Source organism: Pleurodeles waltl, chromosome 2_2, assembly GCF_031143425.1.
Source record: "Pleurodeles waltl isolate 20211129_DDA chromosome 2_2, aPleWal1.hap1.20221129, whole genome shotgun sequence".
Classification (NCBI taxonomy): domain Eukaryota; kingdom Metazoa; phylum Chordata; class Amphibia; order Caudata; family Salamandridae; genus Pleurodeles; species Pleurodeles waltl.
The window spans coordinates 825,043,850-825,057,558 of record NC_090439.1 but is presented as its reverse complement, the minus strand read 5'-3'; the positions used below and the strand labels follow the sequence as shown (position 1 = coordinate 825,057,558).

General features: G+C 47.2%; 1 protein-coding gene across 1 annotated transcript in view; it reads left to right on the top strand.

Moving 5' to 3' along the window:
* Positions 1–8,569: 8,569 nt before the first annotated feature.
* The window catches only part of CALB1 (calbindin 1), a 154,306-nt gene continuing 149,166 nt past the window's right edge, over positions 8,570–13,709 (top strand). The window contains exons 1-2 of the mRNA XM_069220451.1: positions 8,570–9,023; positions 9,392–9,468. Coding sequence (XP_069076552.1) covers positions 8,945–9,023; positions 9,392–9,468 — 156 coding nt within the window. The 5' untranslated portion in view covers positions 8,570–8,944. The remainder of the gene's footprint in view (positions 9,024–9,391; positions 9,469–13,709) is intronic.

The window sequence follows — 13,709 nt, the reverse complement described above, 5'->3', positions numbered from 1 at the left end:
GCCCTCAACTTCCGAGGATGCTATAGGGGATATAAGCTACTGGATCAACTTCAAATGTTATTCGGAGGAACTAACAGATTGAATTTTATTTTTACAAAAGAGAGACTTTTCTTCTCTAATAGCCAATTTATATTTTTTTATGAGGTCCTTGTGAACAGTTTTTTCACAATCCTTATACAGCTTCCTCCAACAGTGCTCTTGCTGCCAACACCCCTGCCTCTTTATTGTTAGCCTTTTGGTAAGGCAGGGGGCTGTAGATTCCTTCCTATGAGTTCTGCTGCTATTAAGGGGCACAACCAGCTCGGCTGCAGTGGTAAGCCATTCCACTACTTTTGTAGCTCCAGAGTCCACATCATCTGCTTCTAAGCAAGGGGTACGACCTAAAGCATTTGAAAAGGATACTGCCCATACCCCTTTTCCCGTATTTTTTCAGGGTCACAGTGATGGATACATTATTTTTTAATCTGGATTGAGGAGGGTTCCAATTTGAAAACTATTGCCAGAAGATCTGACGACACACGTGCTAAAGCTTTCTGCACCAACAACCTAGCATTATTTGAGAAAACCCCATCCAGGGTATGTCTTGCTAAATGAGCAGGGATTCACACCAATTGTTCAAGTCCCATAGAGGCAAGGGTACTTATTAGTGCTTTTTCTGTGCACTTGGTCTCTTCAAGATGAAAATTAAATAGATTTTGCTCTTGGTCAGATAAGAGTCAATCACATTAGAGAAGTCAATTGGAAAATCAGAACGAGGGCCAGGTGTCCAATATATTGATTTGCCAACAAACGATTCAGTAGCTGAGATTTTAATAGAAAAATAGAGGGCCCCACATAAACTTGCACACTTGATCAATTCCACGTAACACTGATACTTCAGTTTATGTACCAATGCTAAGCCACATCCCTGTTTGTCTATTCTGTCCAATCTGAGAATGGCATAACCTGTGTGAATAGCATCCACCAGGTCTGGGCCTGAGGATGATTTTGCCCATGTCTCCATAATAAAGGCCCAATCCAAATTCCATGTGAGCACCAAGGTCCATATTTATACTTTTTTTGCGCTGCATTTGTGCCATTTTTTTATGCAAAAGCGGTGCAAACTTTCAAAATACAATTGTATTATGTAAGTTTGTGCCGCTTTTGCGTAAAAAAAATTACTCAGATGCAGCGCAAAAAGTATAAATATGGGCCCAACTCTGAAAGCTCTGTGTTGTGCTTTCTCAGGACCTGGCATTTATTAGGACTCCTTTAAGCTTCTCCTTCTGAGGTTTTGTCACAAAACAGCCCTCTCTTACTTGTAGAACCATATTATCCTCCCTAGGTACTTCCTCCTTCGTAGATAGTTCTTCCTCACCATAAAAAAAGGAATCCTAAACCTACAGGCCAGGCATGTACCATTAGATTGGTCATATGAATCCTTTTCGTCCACCTGTGTACAAGAAGGAGACAAGCCCTTCTGGCTCATAATCAGAAGAAAAGCTTTCAGGTAACTCAGAGGGGAAAGTGTTTCTGACATAAAAGAACCAGGGGTCCTGGCGCAGGCATGGACAGAGGCAGACGGGCTTGCCTTTGGCACATCCGCTGTGCATCCGCATACACATGTGCAATGTATATGGATACCCCGAAGGCCAAAAGACTACCCTGCTAAACTCGCAAAGCAAGAAATCAGGAGTCCACATAACATGTTCTCCTTCTACTCTCCCTCTGCAACAATCGACTGTTAATCAGTTGTGGTGGACCAAGGAGACAAGGAGCAAAAGGACCCCAAGTGACTGAGTATGTATACACATTAACAATCCCACCAATGGTGGTTAAAATTAACAGCCCTGAGGTTCAAATCACAATAAAAACATATTAAAACCAGCTGAATTAACATTAAAAGAAAAAGAAAATGCTGGCAGCTGGGTCACAACACTTCTGGTACACTGCGCATCCATGCACATATGTGCAATATATAGGGATACCCCGATGGAAGGAACATTGGGAGACCAAGAGAGAGGTGATTGTATTCATACATGGTGTAAAAGATGTACAGGAGACCAAGGACAGCAACTTTCCCAAGACTGCCTCAGGAGGGCAGCGTGATGTTTCAAATTACACTGTGGGACACGTTTAAATCCATGAGCATGTGATAGCATGATCCCCTACGTTGATTGATTCAGAAGTTGTGGTATCGAGTAGGCTTTCACTGATAGACAGCAGAGCAGATTCCTTTGGACTTGTGCGGTACGGACCCCTGATATTACCCTTCACCCCCCAGGCTTTGCTGAGGGCGGCTTAAGCTTACACTTGAATCACCAAGAAGACTTTAGACTGAGTTACTGAAATTCTGACACCTTCCCTTTTATTTTTTTATTGGACCTTCCATTCCATTTTCCCAAATCCTTTTCAACCTATTTTTGCTTTTTACTTTTTACCCTTATGTCTTTGAGTTAGATTTCATTCTTGCATTTGCGTAGAAAGTAGGAGGATTCCTACTTGCCCATAGTTTTACTTTGATAGATGACTTTAACTTGCACTAATGTGCAAGAGAATAGATTGCTGTGTATTTTCTGAGCATCACATACTTTTGCTAATATTTTGTATTACTATTAGAGAATTGTTGGTTTGCCTTACGCTAACTCGTCTAAACATTTTCAGAAGATTTAGTTACCCTATGGTTACACTGTATCTTTACAGTATATTTTTTAGACTAGTTTACATTAACCTGAGTGTTAATTTGTAAAAAACGCTTTAACTTTATTTCCGATTTGGGTTTTCCTTGTGTGGCCACATTGGTTACAGTGTAAATTGAATGTTAATTAATTGTTTACTAACTCTCTAATTACCTCCCTCAGCACGCATCTAAAGATTCATCATCCTCGAATTAAAGCATTCAAAATGCTCCAGCAGAAGCTTACTGAAATGAATGCTTCATACATCTATTAGAATGTTTGACTACATGTTTCAGCTGCTTTTATCTTCCCAATTTTATCACCAGCTTTCATTAGGACTACATGATCCATACCTAAATGGTTGAAGGTATCATGCAACTGTGGTAGAGGTATATTCTTCTCATTCCTGTTTTTTTCAGTAAAGATAATTAACCTCTTTTAGGGTTTTTTCCTATTTCATTAGCGTGGGGAGGGGCACTTCCCTTTAGTCACACATTTGTCAAACCTATATTGCTACTGCTTCACCTGTTTGGCCCGATCTCCACTGCATTGACCCCTCTAAAGAGCCTTTGCCTCTACATGCAACATCACTTTCTGTGCCAAGGCCTCGGGGTCAACAGTGTGTGTACCTTTCTGCAGAGCAGCATTTGAAAGATGAGTTGGTGAGCATGGCTTCACATGAAATAGGGGGCAGACACCTTTTACATTCTGAAAATGATACCTGCTTTTGAGTGGTGCCACTCATGCCCACGTGCCCTGGCTACAAAGCAATATACAAGCATAGAACTCCATGGGAGGTAAATATAGGTGATTCAAATTGGTTCTAAAGGGAAACCAGATCAATCCAAAAGTCAATTATGAATCACCCTATGTCATTCAGAGTTATTTTGCCTTATACGGTCCCTAAGGTGCCTGGTTAACACCTAGAAAAACACTCCTGGGGCCCAGGTATGGGGATTGGGAATTCACATGCATAATGACATGCAGTCGCATTTCCAATGGAATCCAAAAATCCATAAGGGAGAATTGGGCAGCAGTCCTAGCACAATTAGGCCTCCCAGCACCAGGGTTTCCATTCAAGCAAGGACAAATTTAAGGCAATCCCTAACGTCCCTTATTTGAGCCAATGGCCATGTGAAAGAACCCAATGGGATATTAGGGAATCTTCCAGAGGTCAGAGGCCACTTTAAATGTGGTTCATGCTCAGTTTGTGAATTCACTAATAATAGCAAAGAAATCACTATTTACGGAATTATGCACAGACAAATCTTTCACCAACTGTAACAGTTATCATATGGTTGATGCTATAAGATGTCCTTTCCAGAAAACATATATAGGGATGATCACACAAAAGATTTTTAAAAATGCATTATTCAGTAAAGATCACATCTGACTTGCAAAGAGCAACTGTTGTAGAACACTACATGGAGAAAGGTCATAGCTCAAATGACACACATTGGACTGTAATAGGCAATGTTAAATGAAAGAAAAGAGAGGGCAATGCAGACCTTTTACTAAGGAGAATGGAATCAATATATTTTCAGGTGTTAAACACTATTAAGATAGACCTAAATTTTGAGAGCACATACTGACCAGAATCAAGCTGTATTCTTCCGATGTCCCCATTAATTTCTATGAAAAAGCGTAAGACCGGGACAAAAAGAGAATTGTTGAGTCCTTCATGCTATATTTACATGGGAATACAGTCTCTCCTGCATACATCTTCATGAGGTAGAAGAGACATTTTGCATCTCATACATACATCTGATATTCAATATGCTTCAACACATATTTTCCCTATTGATTTGATTATTGCTGGTCCAGACGTGGCTCATAGGCTTAATTTTTGGATTTGGAAGGGACCTAAGTTTATGGTGTTGATATTTGTTTCTTACACTATTTATTACAGTTTTAGTGGTCATGCCCTGGTGATTACCTGGATTAAGAGACCACTATTGACATTTGTGAGGGAGGACACATGGTTTTAACGCATTTTTTCAGGCGTTTTACTTATCTTCTAACTATGGCTCACTCCTTTCCCATCATGTGGACAACCCCAAGGCCCAGGCATTATGTGGAGATGAAACACTGATGGTTTTTGCTGCCTATGCTCATTGCTGCCAAGTGTCCCAGGTCCATGAGTGATGTGCTGCTCCAGTTCAGGGTTCTTCCTTTTAATTGTTAGACTTTTAGTCTTATTTTATAATGGAATAATCAAGACTACGAGTCCCAGAATTCAAAGAAAAACACTGGGCTGGAGAAGCACTTCACGCATGGAGTTTGGAAACTTGGCGGGGCTGCATGCTCTGCACAACTCTCCCCCGTTACCCATACCACATAAATAGGTGGTGAGTTCCGTTAATTATATATAAAAAAGGTCCTCGTTTTTGTCTCATGAGGCCCGTAGTCGGGAATTTAGGTAGCTGAAATGCGTCGACCTTGTGACATTGAATCCCACCGTCCGTACAGTAATGGACACAGAAATGTATCTATGTGGTGTTCATGGATAAAGGCAAATTAAAAGGGTCCCCGTGAGTTATGTAGAGGCTTCGTTTTTTGTAGAACGAGTAGGAACTCAACACACTGAGCTTCATCAAATCATATCTCTTCACAGGGGCTGTGTATACATCGACTGATTCCACATATGTTTGTATATTATACAGGGTATTGTGATCAACGTATCAGGCATCTGTGTTTTGTACTCATTGTTTTCTTTAAATGTTACATGGAAGGTAATACAGTCTAAGCAATCGTCACAAGATGTGTATAATGTGCAAAAGTAAATCAGAGCTTACGAAAGACATGAGCGGGGATTGTTGTTGGTGGGACTATTCTAGTTGATCTTTATACCTCATAAGGGAGCAGCAATCTTGTATGGCACATGGTGATTCATGATTGGCTTTTGAATTGCTCTGGTTTCCATTTAGAATAACTTTGAATCGTGTATATGTACCCCCCAGGAGATCTACGCGTGTATCTTACATACTTGTCCTGCCCCTTCACTCCAGGGGTTACCGGGAGAACCCCAAGCTTGTTTTACATTATAATCATCCTACAATGTACTCATAAATAACCATGCCGAGTGACCCCGGCCCCAGTAGCCTGCGTTAACTAATGGAGCTCGATGTCCATGAATGAAAGAGCGTCGCGCCTGTTATCGAGTCGCGATCTTATGACCTTAGATGTCGTTCTGTCGATACCAGGTAGAATGTCACGCACTCCGCCAGAAGAACCAATTAAGTATGCCATCGCGTGTGCTTGCCAACCATCACATCCGGCGTAGGACTGGTTTGGACTGGACACAGCAGTGCACTCCGCTACCTCCCTAGGACATAAACCGCTGGGGTTCGCGTTACCTTACCCCTGGGTCGGAAGTTGGCGGGGGCAGCTCTCCTTGCTCCATAATTAATAACATCCGGATGCCCCGGGTGCCACCAGACTGTGGTTTCACTCGGTCACCCCACAGCGTCGTGGTGGGGAGAGAGGTAGCGCTACAGAGTAGGTAATTCAAGCCGGAAGAAGCGCTATAAAGCAGTCGTCGCCTTTCAAGATATGTCTGGCTTCTGCACTTTACAGTTTTCAGTTTCCAATGTGGTTTGCTCCTCTGGATGTTATTTAAAATGAGCAGATTAGTTGAGAGTATCACTTCAGCCTTTCGCCACATGTGCATCTTTTGCGAGCATTGGCTTTTGGCACGTCATACTAATCCACAACTCATTGAGTTAACGCTCACCACTGACAACTGTTGTGATTTGGTCAAGGCAGTCCTTTGTACAGGCACTGTCAGGTACTCGGCTCCTACACTCCTTTCATGTGAATGAGAGAGTGTCAGCACTCCTGGGGAAGAACGACTGGGGAGAGTGCATGCACTTCTGGGTCGCAAGCTGTTACTCTAGGACAGTGAGTACCTGCGCTTCTATATTTCCATTGAAAGCACTGGTGTTGAGTTCTAGTCAGCCTTTAACCTCCCGATGATGGTAAATCGTGCACGATGACATCGTTACTTGTAACACTTCCTATGTATATCGCTTACAAACTACAGGAGTGTGAAATAAAGCGCTATAGTAAAACAAGGTATTGCCTTTTGTGTAACATTTAATTGCATTGGATAATATGATTTAGAGCAAAATATGTTGTTGTCTCCTGCCAGACTTCTCCTTCCAAACTGCTATTTTAGGTCCTGCATGCAGGCATGTTTCTGTACATGGGTCAGAATAAGGGTCCTCGTCATCAGTGAGGCGTGGTGTGGGCGAAGCTTGAAATTAATTTATAATGTAATAAGTTTATAAAGCACGTGGCTGCTACGGTAGGAGCGTCCCAGCTCTAGGATACTGCGTAGAGAAGCACTTAGCAAATTAATATATGCTGTTTAGAAAAGTCAGGTTTTAGGGTGTTCTCTGAAAATGTATTCAGAAAACACCTTAAACCTGTTTTTTTTATTAAAATTTCGTTCTGTTCACCTGCTTCTGCGAGAAAATGTCTCGGGCTATGCTGCTAGTGCGCCCCGATGCGTTTCGTGGTAACCCGGAGACGAACTTAAAAAATATCTATATATTCTTCAAGACTCGACATTAGTTTTGTGAATAAACAGACTGCGTGCACTTCAAACTACGGCCTCTGCGGCCTGTAGGCAGTTGCCACCCTGTGTTTCCGGGCCTTCCGAGAGTTACAGAGCCAGGGGTTGCGTTAAGTCAAGTACTTGTACAACTCCAGAAGCGTTTAGTCGCGAACTGGGTACCCTTGGGTACCCCCTCGCCCCACTCCACAAACCAGTTGGAAGTGGAATTTTTAGCAGATTTTGGTTGTGAACTCCACATTATTCCGGCCTTGATCAGAGAGGACGGTGCCTTGAAGGCGGCAGAGTTTCGGGGGGCGGGGTGTCGCTAGTGGGTGAAATGTGTGAATGGTCACGAGACTTGCTCTTCTGTGCATAAACCTGTTTGATCCACTAGCACACGCAACAGGATTCGGGGTGAGAGGTGCGTGAGCAGTTAAAACGGAGAAACGCCTGGATGTGGACCAGGTAAAGATGGGAGAGCTGACACCCTCTCTTTTAGGCTCAGGCGGGGCTCGGGGATAATGACCAGGAGGGGCTCGGGGAGAGTGAGCGCACCTGCTGTGTTGATGGAGCCGTGGGGGGTGTGTGCTGCTTTGTTCAGCAGGTGGGGGTGGAGAGGGACTATGTAGACAGAAACAGAAAGGGTTCTGCACCTGTTGCAGCGTGGAGCTCACGAGGGTGCCTGGATGGAGCTTGAATGGTGTACGTGCAGAGTGGAGCCCACATGTAGTGAGCGGATGAAACCAGAAGGGATATGTGTGCACCAAGCTGCAACCTGCACCCAACTGGGGGTAGGGGATTGTGGACGGAGTCAGAAAGGGTGTGTGGATCTACTCCAGTGTGCAGCCCAAAGGGGTACGTCACGTGGATGGAGCCAGAAGTGTATGTTCACCTGTTACAGCTCACAGGGGTGTGTAGGTGGAGCCAGAATGCTGTACCTGCTACAGTGTTAAATCCATTGGATGTGCCCGGGTGTAGTCAGAAGAAGTGTGTGCACCAGCTTCACTGTTCAACACACAAAGGATGCACGGGTGAAGCCAGAAGGTGTTTGTGCACTAGCTGCAGCGTGCAGGCCACGTGGGGGAGGAGCGGATGAAGCGGTGTGTGCACCTGTTGCAGTTCACGGGGTGTATGGATGGAGCAGAAGGGTGTGTGCACCAGCTGCAGCGTGCGGGCCACGAGGGGTGGCGCGGATGGAGCCAGAATGGGTGTGTGCAGAAGGAGCAGAAGGGTGTGTGCACACCTGCTGCTGGCTGCATCCAACAGGAGGTGCGCGCGGGGCGGGGTTGTGACCGCGTGTGGGCGGGGACGCATGGTACGTTCCCATATATAGACCGCAGGTGCAAGAGGCTGAGAGCAGCGGCGACACTGTGGATTCTCGGTCAGCACCGTGGACAGCTCCCAGCGCAGCTCGGACTACCCGCCGCCCTGCTGACACCGGGACAGCCGGAACCCCCACTCCACGCAGATACCGCCAGCCACCCAAGCTCCTTCACAGACACCTCTAGACACTAACCCTCCATCACAAACACCAACCGCATTGAGGGTTGCCCCAACTCACATCCTGAGCTGCTTCCCCTCACAGATACCACCGGCATTCAGAACTCCCTCACCTGACAGATAGCCAAAGCCCTCCAAGCTCCCTCACAGGAGACGCCTTTAGCCTGCACCCTCATCCTCACAACAGACCCCAGCGCCTCAAACCCTCGTACTCCAGCCCCACAGCAGCATGGCGGAGACACACCTGCAGGGAGTCGAGATCTCGGCGTCTCAGTTCCTGGACATCTGGAGACACTACGACACGGACGGTGATTATAGACTCTCTCTCTTACCCACACAGGTGGAACACCAGGTGCACGCGCCAGGTTGTCTACCCGGCCGGTGCTAACTTTGGTTTTCTGTCTATTCAAAACCGTTGTGCATTTTATTTATTGTAAAGTGCTGACTCTTCAGGCTAATTTATGTACCAGGTGGGTCGTGTGAAAAAGGACTGTTGCGTTCCAAAAAGCTAATGGAGAGGAAATGACGTATACCGTTTTAATAGATTTGATCATGAAATGAAATAACTTATTAGAAGCATTGGGCAAAAATCAGCGAGACAGTTGTGTCAGGGCTGTGGGTGTGCACTATGTAAAGTTATGTTTGGCTCTGACATCAAGTTCATTTTATGTTCCAGGAAATGGGTACATCGAAGGAAAAGAACTGCAGAGTTTTATCCAGGAGCTGCAGCAGGCGCGGAAGAAGGCGGGCTTGGTAAGAGGACGGTGTGTTTATAATCCTAACAAGCAAGATGCGCCGTCTCCTGTGAGGCAGACACTTTATCACAGGGGGTGAACGAATGAGGGTTCTTGAATGGCGCACTCTCAGAAGCACATCGCTTCTGGCAGCTACACTTTCTTTTGGGGCTATGGAAAGTGAAGTTCATAGAGATTAATTCATTTGCAACCGATTACGCATTTGGTCGAATGGAAGGGCACAACTGATACCCAAGTCACATCGACCCGAGCTTTGCAGTGAAGTCACCGCACATCTTGCTAGCAGGTACATTTATTTGACTGTGGCTTAAACCAGAGTCTGCCACTCCGTATTCAAATACTGCCAAATTCAGAGAACTTTACAAAGGAAATGACGTCTACAGCTATAGAATCGTTTCACGTGTTTCTGCGCAGGTGGGTAATTTTGAGCACCAAGGTCTGTGTTCACCATGTGACACCACATCCCGCCGGGTAGCACGGGATCGTGTCATGCACGCTGCAGAAAGCAGGTCTTGGATTTAGGGAGAGCTCTGACTGGGCGTGTAGCACGCGAAACAGCACCTTCTTGGAGGTGGGGGAGGGCGGGGGCTCTGGGACGCTCTTTTCTTTGACTTTCCGGAATGAACTAGTAGAGCTGTCTAAGCGCTACATGTTCTTACAAACCCACACTGAAAGTTGACTTTAATCTTATCGCCGTCGTGTTTCCGTTGCATGGTGTGCTGCCGTGTTAAGAGGCCGTGGGCCGTGTTTAATGTGCTGGATAAAATTTGTAAAAGCATGCCGCGCTCCCTTCATAAGATGCCGTGCTCCATACACCACACTTGATTAGTCGTGGTGCACTTCACATGGCCGACGTATAGACAGAATAGGGTTTATGGCCTGCCTTCACGTGATGACAATACTACTTGGAGAGGTATACGGAACGCATCTGAAGTGTATTAGTATCATGGGATATGTACATCATAAGGTCATAGAAAATCCAGAGTTGGGACAGAGAGAAATTAGTGAGAGAAAGATACGAAGACGGGAGGGATGGAGGGAGAGTTGGGAGTGGAATAGCTAGACCGACAGATGTACAGACAGAAGTACTCAAACGTTTCTCGTGACTGCATCAGGGCTTCTTTCCAAAGATTTTCCACATCACAGTCAAGCCCGCAGATGAGATGCACAGACCATTCCTGACTGGGTCAGCGTGGCAAGCGTCCCTGTCGGTTCCTCACTACCAGATGTGCTTTGAAACACGGATTGTGGTTGCCAAGGGACCCGCCCGCCCGTCTCCTGCTGTCAAAGGCAGCTTAAAATCGCCCCGTAGGTCCTCCCGAGGAGCCTAATCCTGTGGTTGTAGTGTGGGTAGAATAGCCCGTGGGCGCTAGTGTGGCAGTGCATCTTGGTATTTTAATGCACAAAGAAGCGCGTGGCCTGAAGAGCAAGTGATGCGATTGTTGGGTTGTAGTGTAGGTAGACCGTCTTGAGGTTTGTAGAGTTAATGGAACACGGTCATTTTATAGATCCTACTAAACAGGACAGCCTGGGCCGTGTGCCATAAAGTAACAAGTGCAACGCGGGGTTTGTAGTGTAAGTAGTGGAGCCAGTGCAATGCCCTGGCTTTCGTTTACGTTGAGGGGCGGTGAGCTGTAGTGTAGTCAGGCGTGTGGGCTGTAACACAAGTGGGAACAGCACGTGCGTTGGGACATCAACAGAACTTCCTTTGGGTCAGTATAATGTCTGGGGGTTGCAGTGTAAGGAGTGCAGCCTAGGACTGCAGTGTACGTAGTGTAAAGATGCAGTGAACGGCGAGGAATCCGGCAGGGGGCAGACACAGCTCTGAGGCTGCATTCCTAAGAGCCCGTTAATCAGATTTCAAAGGTGCCGTTAGCCGCGTGGAGGTGTGCTCCTTGACAGGAAGCGATCAGTGCGGCCGGTGACGAAATACGTACCAAGCCACCCCACCCTAGTACTGGCCTCAACCCAGGGGCGTAACAAAGGCTCCCGCAGTTCGGGGAGAGGGCTCCGGGGTGCCGACTCAGCAGAGCTCCTGTCCTGTGTGAGTCGGGAGGGGGCGGGAGGGCCCCGGCCTGGGTGGGCCCTTCATGTTCTGTACAGGGGTATCCCTTCCAGTTTCGTTACGCCACTGCCCCTACAGGCAGGCTCCTGGAGAGGGGCAGGTTCGGACGCACAGGCTGTGAGAAGTCGGCGCGTAAGGCTCCTGGCACTCCTCTTCCATCGTAGGAGGTGCGCCCCCCACACACTGAAATATTGATGACGGGCGCCGCAGGCTGGGCCGTTTCATGTCCCACACTCCGCAGAATAAAACTTGCTGCCGTGGGGAGGAGGATTAATTGGCTGTCAGTACAAACACTCTCTGAAATACCACCGAAAATAATGTGTGTGCGAGCGAGCAGCTAATTGAGCGCTGCTCTGCGGGGGTTTAGATGTAGGTCAAGCACAGATAGCTCCAAACAGGGTAGATGACAGTCTGTGTACAGTGATATTCTGAGGCCGTGCGGCGCTGGGGCTTCACTGATGTGTACCATGGGAATGGGATCGACTGGTGACCCCCTGGCAGCGGACATCTACCTACCAATGAGTTTGTAACGATTGAGATTCCCACGTCTTTCAGAATGCTTCCCACAGTCGGGTCCAAATAATTTAAATAGGTGGATAACTAGCAAGATAAACAGGTGTAACATCAAGGTCACGCGTGAACTCCGGGGTGCTCCTCCACACAGGTGCTTTTAGGTGGATGTCTGCGGGGGCAGACTCTTCACAAATGTGGTGCAGCAAATATTGACCCTGCATTTCGGTGGTGGTTACACACACGGGCTTGCGTGTGGATGCGGCAATGTATGGGCTCTCGCCTCTCAAGCACCAGGGTGACAGTGCGCCATGGAGGTGGCTGCACACAGGGCCGTGAGTGTGGTGGAGGACTCTTCACACATATGCACTAGAGCTTGACGCTGGACAGAGCTGTGTGTGTTTGGGTCGGGGGATCTACACATATGCACCAGGGGGTAGCGCTGCGACCCGAAGGTGGCTGCGCACTGGAGGCTTTATATGTGTATGTTTGGGGTGGGAACGGGGGACTCTATACAAGTGTGCCCTAGAAGCTCACACTGCACCCTTGAGGTGGATCCATGCATAGATGTGTGTGTGCGTTGGCGCTTTTCACACATGTGCACCGCTGGATCACGCTTGGCCATCGCGGTGGCCGCAGAGAGGGGCTTGGGTGTGAGTGGTGGGAGCTACTTGCTCTACACACATATGCACCAGAAAGTGACCTACACTCCGGCAGTAGATGCACACGGGGTCAGTGGACGAACAAGCTGCTGTGCACGGTGCAGTAGAGCAGCAGGTTAACTTTCTTCTAACACGTCATAGAGTCTACTTTGCGCTGCCAGCATGAACGCTGTGCTGACAGTTCCTGACCAGGAGACCCCAGTCACAGCGCACGGCTGGTTGGCTAAAAAGCTCCTCTTCCTCGGATATCCTCGGCTGAGGTTCAATCGGTCACCGGGAGCTCCACTTTTCCTTCCGCATTCCCCACAAGTCTCGCGATGTATCTGCTGTCCGGACCAACAGACTGACTGTCCTACACCTCTTTGTGCTCGCTCCTCAGTGCCACTCAGACACATGCCCGTGGACAATAGCTCTGGGAGCGCATCCTTGCGCACGTCAGCGATTGTGGTGCGCATCTTGCTTGGGTCTGAGGGGCCTCCCTCCTGCTATTTAGTTCCCCAGTGTGCCTCGCTGCCCTCGGCTGTGATTCATAACCGAACCGTTTAATTATTCATTGTTCCTTCTCGTGTCATGATTTTCATCAGCCCTGTCTTGTGAGCATCAACATGTCCCTGATTCAGCGCTTGTGCCAGACGACAGACTATTTCCAACAATTGTCTCTGATTTCCATTCATGCCCCCCCCCCCCACTCTCCCCCACCCGCAATGCCATCTTCCTATTACCCCACCTTATTTTATTAACTAAGAGTAAACTGCAGCCATTCTTTTTTTTACCCCAACCCCCTGCAAAAACACGTTTGATTGGGATGCAGAAACAGAAGTTCCAAATAGTATTGGGCTGAAACAACAAAGGTTGTGTTCCGCGCTCCGCTTGGTTTTTGAAGGTGCAGTAACAGGTTCTATTTACCGACTACATACACCAACATACAACTGTCATTTCTGCTTCCAAGCGCTATGACCAAAAGGATATAAATAGAGAATGAAACATGTGCCACAGACCTCT